Source organism: Mycothermus thermophilus (genome assembly GCF_041956435.1).
Source record: "Mycothermus thermophilus strain CBS 625.91 unplaced genomic scaffold VTJ04scaffold_1, whole genome shotgun sequence".
Lineage (NCBI taxonomy): Eukaryota > Fungi > Ascomycota > Sordariomycetes > Sordariales > Chaetomiaceae > Mycothermus > Mycothermus thermophilus.
The window spans coordinates 5,458,618-5,469,198 of record NW_027191427.1 but is presented as its reverse complement, the minus strand read 5'-3'; the positions used below and the strand labels follow the sequence as shown (position 1 = coordinate 5,469,198).

The 10,581-nt window shown below is 53.6% G+C and overlaps 3 protein-coding genes across 3 annotated transcripts; 1 reads left to right on the top strand and 2 right to left on the bottom strand.

Annotated features, from left to right (window-relative positions):
- Window positions 1-631: 631 nt before the first annotated feature.
- VTJ04DRAFT_2040 (uncharacterized protein) lies at window positions 632-2,271 on the bottom strand (the record flags this gene model as incomplete). Its single annotated transcript, XM_069359795.1, has 3 exons — window positions 632-796; window positions 879-1,629; window positions 1,685-2,271. The coding sequence occupies 3 exons, from the start codon at window positions 2,269-2,271 to the stop codon at window positions 632-634; spliced, it is 1,503 nt and encodes a 500-aa protein (XP_069224648.1).
- Window positions 2,272-5,244: 2,973 nt separating this feature from the next.
- VTJ04DRAFT_2039 (uncharacterized protein) lies at window positions 5,245-6,716 on the top strand (the record flags this gene model as incomplete). Its single annotated transcript, XM_069359793.1, has 4 exons — window positions 5,245-5,439; window positions 5,518-5,932; window positions 5,998-6,064; window positions 6,161-6,716. 4 exons carry the CDS (start codon window positions 5,245-5,247, stop codon window positions 6,714-6,716), a joined length of 1,233 nt encoding a protein of 410 aa, XP_069224647.1.
- Window positions 6,717-7,445: 729 nt separating this feature from the next.
- VTJ04DRAFT_2038 (uncharacterized protein) lies at window positions 7,446-8,190 on the bottom strand (the record flags this gene model as incomplete). Its single annotated transcript, XM_069359792.1, has 2 exons — window positions 7,446-7,790; window positions 7,852-8,190. The coding sequence occupies 2 exons, from the start codon at window positions 8,188-8,190 to the stop codon at window positions 7,446-7,448; spliced, it is 684 nt and encodes a 227-aa protein (XP_069224646.1).
- Window positions 8,191-10,581: the final 2,391 nt, after the last annotated feature.

Genomic DNA, 10,581 nt, shown 5'->3' with positions numbered 1-10,581 from the left:
ACACGCATATTAACTTAATCCGATCATGTGATATTGATAACCAGCCACCCAAGATTTGGCATCTTTGTTCATTGACACGACTTACGACAGAACATGGCTCAAGGAAGCCATGTGAGAAGAGTAGGAAATGTCAGCAGGGCTTGAACCATCCAGTGCTGCGAGAGACGGATACTCGGATAGGCTGAGAGGAGCATGCAGATCCGTTTTAAGGAAAGCCATATACCATGTACGGACACCGGAAATTATGCATAGAAGATGAGGCTGCAGCCACCATAGCGTCCACATCAACAGCATGCACTGTAAGGTTCGCTGGTGTCACACAAGAATCTTTGATGTGTCTACATAACCGTCTCGCAGCTACATGCTTCCAAACAAGGAAATTTGTAAACATCTTGGGGGTATGATGACAGATCCCATGGAGATCTTAGAGCACCGAATCCTGAAGATCAGAGGAAGAAGAGGGACCAAAATGATAGTTAAGGAGATGCAATTGACTCAACGACAACGTTATCAGACCATAATCGCCTTAGGAAGACAAGGAAAGGGGGAATCTCATAAAACTTGACAACATACACCAACCGCCGAGTTCAACTAATTATGGAAGCACACCGCCCGCGGGTGATCATGACTCCTACACCGTCTGCGCCAGTCTGCCCAGCATAAACCCATCCAAATACTCCAAGCTCGTTTCAATGTCCGACTTGAGTAGAGACTTGCCGGCGGTCATGGGCAGGCGTTCAGGGGCCGGCTGCGTAAGATAGACCTTGGCCCGGGTTCTGTGAGCCGTCCGGAAGAGCTATTATCATCAAACGTATGTCAGCACTTCGTTTCTCCTGAATGAACGCCCCCCCTCTCTCTCATGAGACCAAAAGGCTTACCCTCAACCTCTTCAAAATCTCCCTCATCTCCTCCGCAATCAGCCCATCCACCCCGTCCTTCCCCAACCCCGCGCGAAAGCAATGCCTCGCCACAGCACGCACCAACTCGCGCTGCATCGCCGGCACGTTCCGCCGCTGCGTCTCCTCATCCAGATACGCCGGCAGCCCGAGAAAGGCGTCCAGAACCTGGAACAAAAGCACCTGGTTCCCGCTGAGCCCGTCGAATTTCACCCACTGCGGCTCTTCCTGCTCCACCCCGCCTTCTTGGTGACCCGGCTCGTAATACCCAGCCCCCCACCCAAAGAACCCCTGGACGTGCGACAGCCAGGCGCTCCGAGCGATGGTCTCGTCGTGCACGCGCTCGTAGTAGCTGCTGAGCACGGGCCGGAGTTGGTGGGTGATGCGCCGGACGTGGTACAGACAGGTGGGCATGTCGCCCAGGGAGCGGGCGCGCAGGGCGTGGATGATGGCGTGGTAGACCGGGAGCGCGAAGCGTTCGACATCGTAAAAGATGCGCGAGAAGGCCTCCTCGGAACGGGTGATGGTGGTTGATTGGGATGCCGGGTCGTTGATGCGGAGGGAGTAGCGGCCTGAGGGGGTGAAGTTGAGAACGAGGTTGGACATGTTGTTGCCCGAGTCGGAGGTGAGGCCGAAGTGCCGCTGCTGGTACGTCCATGGGAGGACCAGCTCGCGGGGGAGGTCGACGGTGCGTTCGAGCTGGGCGATGCGGATGACGGGGATGGTGCCCCAGCTGGGAGAGAGTTAGTGGCAGAAAAGACTTCATAGCCGTTCGGGCATCTACGAACCGGTAGGCGTGCCGACACCATGCCACGCAAGCATAAAAGCCGTTGTACGTATCTCGCGGGAAGACGTCCCACTGACCAGCCTCAGCTGCTTGAAGGAGTCTCTCGACGGCAGGCAGATCAACACGCTCTCTCAGAAGCGCCCTGAACCGAGCCCGGAAAGCCATGATTTGCTCTCGGTTGACGTTGTCGTCGAGAGAGGGCTCAGCTACGGCCAGGAGTGGAAGCATTTCCTCGTAGATGGCGCGGTAAGCTTGGAGGGGCGCCGGCCAGGTGTCACGGTCATGGTTAGATCGAGGCGGCCACTCTCCAGCGCCATCTTTGCGGATGAGATTTGCTAGAAGACTGGCTGTCTCATGGCATTCAGCGAGGTTGTGAATCTCCTGTAGTAGATGGCGGGGGTTGAGCTGGTCAGGGGAGAAGATGTCCTTTTGGCGGGCCCAAAGCCTCGAGACTGCTGATCCTAGCCATGACCGGACGCGTCGGACCGCCGGCTTGTGTTGGCCATGGCTGCGGTGTTTGATCGCGATGGCGACACTGAGGAGGGTCGTGAGGACGGAGAGGACGATGAACTCAATGAAACCGATCATAGCGATAGATTATGGAGAATGAGACCTGTATAGGCAGCAGAGGTTCCAGGTCGGCAGTGTGGCGCCTGCAGAAAACAATGTATTGACGTGATTCAAAGAACCAAAAGAAGCATCTTCAGACGAGACGGTCTGAACATTGCGGCTGTTGAAGAAATAAGAGAGCCCAAGACAACCAAGTGTAATAATATACTTCGAGTATCCTCCCATATCCCGCCGATCTGGGACGCCTTTAAACCTGCATGAAGCAAGTACTTGTGCTGTTGCTAGCTCATTTTCTAGCCCAACCATCGGCAGTGGTTAATCGCCGTGCGGAATACATGCAAGTATCGATCTTTTGTCAAGCCAATTGTATGTCCCATGCCCATAGCCTTGGGGTCAACACCAGAGGCACGGGCTGACCAGCAGCGTAACTATTGACTTGAGCAGACGGGACAGCTGACGTGCATTATCACTCCGCACACTCTCCAGCAAAACGACAGTTTCATTCTGACAGCCTCAGGGTCATACAAACGTGTTTGGTTCAACATCCAAGGACAATTGTACATACATGCCGGGAACACAAAGTCTGGTGTGAGACGCGGAGTAGGTACTTTCCATCGTTCCTATCAGGAATCCTTTTCATGAACCGTCACCGACACCGAGCATGGCAGCCACGCCGGGACCGACCATGGCGCAACCGCACATCATCGGGTACCGCATACGACCACGTAGGGACGACTCAGGATCCAAGGCGAGATGACTGGATGAACAGGGACAGGAACACGGGGACGTTGAATAAAACCCGGCCGCAGAGTGACGAGCTGCAGGCGCCTTACCCGTTCCGCCTCAGGGGCGCCTGGGCAAGAGTCAAATCCGCAGCTGAACGTGCTGACAAGGGCATCTTCTCAAGAATTCGGGCCAATTTGTTTCAACGGCGGGCAGGGGGTAAGAGTGAACATGCGGAAACGCGGGGGTAGATCAAGGAACTTTTCAACAGATCTGGGGAAGTAGAAACGAAACGTTCGTGCAGGAGGGACAGGCAGGCTAGCTGAAGGAACAGGAGCTGCGGCTGGAAGCCGTTGAGAGTCAAGTGCCGGCAGGATATGGGAGGTATGTACTACCTCGGTCAGGTACGGAGTTTATCTACGGGTTCCCAGGGGATGACACGGAATATCTCGTGGTAATAGTTATACGCCTCCATACTTGACTATCTGTAGGTGGCACAAGCTTCATATCTCCAACCTTAGGTCTTGCGAAATGATGCCATTGTTGCATCTGTTCTATCTGTCACATCCTCAGCTCCTCGACGCGGAACAAGAAGAACAACCCGTCCGGTCACTTCTTTCCGCCCGGCCTTGACTCAACGCTAACGCTTTCCTACTTCACAGATACATACAAGCTCTTTACCGTTGGGTTTGCCAAGCTCATCTTTGTGTGGAAGAGGGGTTGATACATGGAATTATTGTAGGCATGTAAGACTGAGGTTACATCGGACCAAGAAAGACTATTTACACTTCAAGACCATCACTCTGCCTGACTCTGCCCTATCCGCGTCAATACCCCGGATCCCCTGCCAAACTCGACTTATATTACACTTCCTTTTCTCCTTCACTTTCCTGACCTTAGACCGACCTTGGTTTGGTGAGGTGTTGGGTTGGCCATGAAAATCGGCCTGTTTTCGGCGTCTACGAATCCTGGTTCCTGTCACAGGTCTGAATGCTGAACTGCCGATGTTGGTAACAGATCTGCAAGGCCCCTGTCCCGCGGCAGTCAATAACCTCCCGTGCCCATCTTTGAGATCTACGCAAGGGAAGGTTGGATGTAAAATCTATCCAGATACGCCGCAACTGATAAAATCCGCGACCGAGATGGTGCCTGTCCCGAGGTTACAACGAATGTCCCGTAGATTCCTCGTTCATTTTGACATGACACAGCCTGGGAACACAAGGTACATCCCTTCCGCCGCATCTCGTCGTATCAACGAAGAACTATATGTGCTGAAGGATGGAGGGACCACGCGGCCCGACTTGACTCGGGACTCTTGAACCGACACGGCATGCCGATAGAGTAAGACGGGATTGAACATGATCCTAGTGAAGACAAGAATGGCAATCAACAGTTTGCGGTTGCGTTCTTCAGGTAGCTACCTCACGTTACGTCCCCCTCGGGAGCTAAACTTTCCGCCCTCCCGGTGTTGCTTCTGCAACCCACCCCCTACGACGCGGCTTCTGCACGTAGGAAGCTTGGCGATGATCAGGGGCTGAGAAGGGTCTACAGAACGGGACGGCATGGTAATAGTTGGTGCAGTTCACCAAGGTGAACTTGCAGGCCAGGTTCCGTTGTATGTTGTCTTAATTGTCCTGTGTTATGATTCTACACTTTGATCAGGATTTATCCACTTCGGTGCAGTTTTTGGCTATTGGGTTTCAGACCAGAGCAGATGTATGAATGACGTTTTGTGACACATGAGTCTAGCGTTGCGGCGCAGGACGACAACGGTCGAGGGAGATATCAGCCAGAGTGGGAAGTCTTGGAATATGCGAAACCAATTTTGAAGCAACAGGCTGTGTCGTCGACTTCACCTCCTCAATTCATCCAGACCGTGGTGTTACCAGAACGCCATCTTTTAACCATGGCATATCCGGGGACGCCACCATCGTTGGTGATATTCGCCTCTAGTCCCATGTTCAACGTCCCCCCTCTATCCACGTGTACCCCATATTATGTGTGAACATCTAGAACCCAAGAACCTCTTATACGTTTCCTTATGCCTGTCTTGAAGACTCTTTAAAACAAGCCACATTGCTCGAAGTGTTTAACACAAGATCCATAACTCTATCTTCCCATTGTCCACCTGGCTGGTTGGCTCAGCCACTTACTCTTAATACTCCTGACCTTCATCGCCAAGCTGCAGGCCTATCGTCTCAACGGTGATCTCGCATCAAGCCATCCACACCTACAGAAACGCCACCGGTACCTCGGACGCCAGCCATCATGTCCGCCTCGGGAATGTGGGGCCCAGCGCCTCCGGGCGTCGACCTGACGGAGACTCAGCACGCCGACATCATCGGCTCCGTCGTGGTCATCATGATCATTGGCCTGTCCTCTGTTGTCCTTCGGCTATTCACGCGGCTGTCACACAGCGGCCCTGGATTGGCTGAGGATGACTATGTGATTATGGTGGCGGCTGTAAGTTCACTTACCTGAGGATCGTCAAAATATGTTAGACTCGACAATAGAGCTTTCGGGACTGATACAACCGCCCAGATCCTTGGTATTGGCACCGCCGTGTGCTGCCTCGTCAGTCTCCCCTGGGGCGGCGGAAAGCACCTGTGGGTGGTGACAGCGGACGAGTTCAACAAGCTGTACCAGACAACATATGCCTTTGTCATTGTGTACATCGCCTGCATCTCCGCCACCAAAACGTCCATTCTCCTGTTCTACCGCCGGATGTTTGGCACGGGGATCATCTGGGGTATAGTCTTCGCTCTCACCATCGGCCACTGGGCTGAGGTCACCATCACCTGGCTGTCAGGGTGTCGACCTGTCAGCTACTATTGGAGGCAGTACACGGACCCAACCGCCGTGGGGAAGTGTATCGATGCGCCCCTATTCTACTTCATAAACGGCATTATTGGGTTGTTCATTGACGTTGCTATTCTGCTGGTGCCAATCCCAACCAGTACGTTCTCCCCCTTTCGACGTCCCTGACCCATCAACCCCGACTGATTAACCAACTTTACGCAGTCATCCGACTCCGAATGCCCCCGACAAAGAAAATCTTCGTCGGCGGCATCCTATTACTCGGCGGATTGTAAGCATCTTCCCCATCTCCCCTCTCACCCCTCCAACCTCCTCCAGGTCCAACCGAGGTAAGAGGGCAACAAGTGACTAACAAACACCTCCGCAGCGTCTGCGTCGCCTCCGCCGTCCGCATCGTCATGATGGACCAGCTCGTCAAGTCTCCCGACTTCACCTGGGCTATGTCCAAGGTTTTCATCTGGTCGTGCGTCGAGCCCTTCATCGGCATTGTGTGCGCGTGCCTGCCCACCTACGCGCCGCTCGTGCGCAGGTGGTGGACCGCGGCGGCGGGCTCGCGTGGTACGGGCGCGCGGAGCGCTGGGATCATCAGCGTTGGCCACGAGAGCGGCGGTTCTGGGAATGGCTTTGGTAGTCATAACAAGCCTGGCGTTTTCGGGCCGCATGCGTATGTGGCGGACGTCACGGCGGAAAAACCAAGGAAGCATAGACATCATCATCATACTCATTCGCAGTGGGGGAAAGGGTTGTACACGTTTGGGGATACCGCCACGCTGCGCGGGGATGATGAGATTGAGTTGACGGTGGATGCTGCCGGTCGGGAGGTGCCTCCATCCAGGGGGAATGGGAGTCCGGAAAGGGATGGGGGCCTGAAGACTGAGATTATCGTGAGGAAGGATTTTACTTGGACGAGCACTAATGTTTAGGTGCTGGAGTCAGGAGCTCTGTTGGCCTTGAGTTGTTTTGTCTCCCCTTCTCTCCTTTTTCTACGTCTTGTTTTCATGTTTTCTTATTTTGTCTCTGCATATTACACCTTGGATTTATGACGGTTAAGGACACATCTGATGGAGAGCCCAAGAATGGAACGATTAGCCGGGCATCTGTGCGGGTTTCTCTATGATTCACTGAAGCAATGTCCCAATCGTTGTTAAGATGGATTGTTTTAGACATAGCGATGTTTTCTACATTGATTAGATGCCGTCATCCTCAACTCCCGGACGACCATTTGCATTGTTAGCATCCGAAACCGCGTAGCATTAATTAGATCTGGAGTTAAACATGCAGCTCTCAGATCAGAACCGCACGTTAATCCTCAGAAGACTGTTTGGCCGCACTGTCCAAGTTCCCCTTCCACACTCAGCTAAGAGACGTGTCGCCATAGTGTCTCGGCTCAGCTCTCAATCTGCGGTGTTACATGTCTTGGTGTGGGATGGTCGGGACGGGACGACATCGGTGTAATATGAATGAAGAACAAGGCATTATCTTAACTCAGTTACGGTAGGGGCGGTGACACAACAGAAAAATTCCTGGCACAAAACCATGTCGTCTTCCACGGAGGACAGATGGATTGCAGCACACAAACTCAAATTGATTGAACTGCTACAGAACATCATCTCTCCAGACATTTCAGCCACGGCAGATACCAACCAACCCCCTTAGATGACAACCTCGAACTCCTTACCCGCCTCAAACCACTCCCACGTCTTTGCCGCAATGTTGGTCGGGTTCCGCACCGGGTCATCCGGCAAGACCTGACCCGCCACGTTGATAACACCAATATGCACGCCCTCCGGCGCATGCGTCAAGTTCAGACTCTGCACCAGATTGCGTTGCGCAGCCTTGGTTAGCGACAGCGCGAACAGCTGCGGGATGGGTTGGAACGGCAGCGCCGAGCTGGTCACGAGCAGCGCCGGCTTGGAGTCGGGCTCGCCCGACTTGGCCAGCGAGACGAGATGCGGGATGTACCGCTTGGCTACGAGGTAGAGTGCCGAGACGGTGATCTATTCATTGCAACTATGAGCTTGGTTCTTGTGGCAGCGGTTCCGAGCCCAGCGGACATACCTTGAGGTCATACTCGATCTCCTTGATATCGTGCTCGAAGAATGCCGAAGGGATGACCCGTGCCGCATTGAAGAAGACGACCTCGGGCTTGCCAAGCTCCGCTTCCGCCTGGTCGAGCGCCTTTTCCAAGCCCTCCGCATCGGTGATGTCCACGGCGTAGGTGCCGACCTTTACATCACCGCCAACAGCCTCTTCCAGGGCAGACTTTTCGGCGGCAAGGGATTCGGCACGCCGAGCGATCAGCCCGACGTTCTTGAAGCGCTTGGAGGCGAAGAGAGAGGCCACGGAGCGGCTGATGCCGGGGCCGGAGCCGATGATGAGGAGGGTCTTGGAGGACATGATGGACGGCTTGGAGGGGATGATAAGTCTCTATGGAATAGAGGGGATTAAGTACACTTGGCGGACAATCTGAGAGCTGTAGTGCCAGGTGGGCCGGTCACGGAATGGTGAATGACGAGTGAACTCAGGAGATAATTTTCACGGGAAGGTCTACTCGGAGAGTGCTCGGAAGACTATACAGAACCTAAATACCTATTGTCGCATGGGAGGGGAGTTGCCGTTTTGTTATTTTCCGTCCAATATGTGTTGGAAGTCTCCTGGAGTCCCTACACCCCCTGAGGTGTGCATCAAGAAGCAGTGAGACATGGTCCTCCAACAGATGCACTCTTGTTGCATTAGCATCTTGTTATGTTTTGTTGGTTCTAGTATTATTCCACATCCATGCACCGAGCTTGGATAGCTAGGTAGTTGGGCTGTCTGTGCCGTTGACCTGCAGTGTCAGCTCAGGGGTCTATGCTAACCGTTGCAAGCTGAATGCCGGACCGCCTCCCCTCCGTGACGAATTTCGGCCGCTTATAGAGTGATTCCGCCGATGGAACCCCGCAAATCCGCCATATGTGCGTGGCACAGCAAATCGCGGGGGGGATATCATGGCATCGACGGATCAGCGTGGCGGCACAACCGTTGAAACGCCGGTCAGTTTGGGAGGCTGAGACAATGAATCCCGGGTAACACAGAAGGGATGAGCTGACAGTGAGAAGGAAACTCAACCAACAACAAGTGTTTGTATCCAGAACGACTTCAATGACACAGCAGCTGTCAGCTTTGGAAGTTCGTGACAGCAGGTTCGGGACGATGAGCCAGGACTCTGTCTGCGTGATGGTCCATTCGAAGTATGTGCTGATGTGTTGTTGGGTTATGATAATCGAGGCGTTGGCGAGGGAGAGGGCAGACTGGATCAGTAAAGCTGGTATGGTGAGTCGGAGATTTCGATTTTGGAGAAGGGATATGGATCCCTTGAGGTCGTGAGCATGCTCGCGCAGATGTTCCGTGAAGTGACGCCTGCCGTGGGCTGCGCCCGGCCTTATCCTGATGCTCTGTGGCAAGGTTTCGGGGAGGGCCAGCATGATTCCAACCAGAGAGAAGGCCAGACTCAAAGTGAGAAGTACCGCAGGCCAGACCCCAAGCTGTTCCATGAGGAAGCCAGCCAGAGCAGGTCCGATCACACCTCCCATTGTGGCAGCCCAGCTCAACTTAAGGTAGGAGGTTGAGCTGAGAGACGGTTAGAATGCGGATGCTTGAGGATGGCGAGCTCACGAAGTACAGGTAAGCGTCTCACCGCTCATGTGGCGGGCTAATATCTACCAGCATAGAGTTCAAGGTATTGGTAAAAACAGCGTCACCACCGCCGATGAGGAGGAAAATCGAACTTAGCGGAACCAGCCACACATGCGGAGACTCAAGGACCCAAAGCATCAACGTGGCGCAGGAGAAGGCCAGAAGAAGGCCAATGTAGGCAAGCAGGGCTGTTTTCTTCCGGCCAGCCCTAGAGGTGATCCACCCAGTAAGGAATGTCAGCAAAGCTACCAACTTAAGCCAGGCGTTTGACCATATTTCTGTCTTCATACCTGTCTCCAGGTACACCATACGGCAAGGCCACAGCGGATCCCATCAACCCCTTCAGACCGATGCATCTTCTTTCTAGGGATGCCAGCTGCTTTTTCACAGCGTCAACATTGCATCGGCTCTCGTCGATCAGCTCTAACTTTGACGTGCCATAGTGAGCGCGGCAGATTCAATCTTCCATCAGACGCAGAATAGTCGTCTTGTACATCAGCGAGACCGTGCATAAGCAAAACACAATGCCTGCGATGAGCACGATAGCTGTATGATCCCTGGTTGTGTGCGAAGTTCCATGTTGGGCGTTGGATTTGGGATGAGGTCCAGGGGATAAGCGAGCAGACTCGAGACGGAGAAGTGTCCTTTTCTCACTGGGCTCCTTTATATCTGCGGGCTCATGAAAGTGGTTGGCCATAGCTGAGGGCAGGAGATCTTGGTAGCGAGCGTTGAGCAATATGCTGACGACTGGAAGGTGTTTATGGTTGAGGTTAGAACGTACTTCCCTGGAGAAGAGCTTTATTTTCCAAACTTTCAGATTGTGAAAGTTCAGGTGCCTGCCTCTGCTGGCCGTTGAGTTCAGGGGTTCAAGACCGATGTCTGCGCTGCGTCGTCTGCTGGAATGGTTTGACTTGAAGCCACGGCTTTCATGACCTCGTAAGAGTCCACCCAGTTGAGATATGTACATACATATCTTGACTGAGGGATGTTACTGACCGTTCAGCTAGCCTGATCATACCCAAGATGTGCTGCATGGCTGCTGGGTACTGGGTGCTAGTTATGGACCTGAGGCTCTTGCATCTGCGCCAAGAAGAGACGAGACATCCAACACCC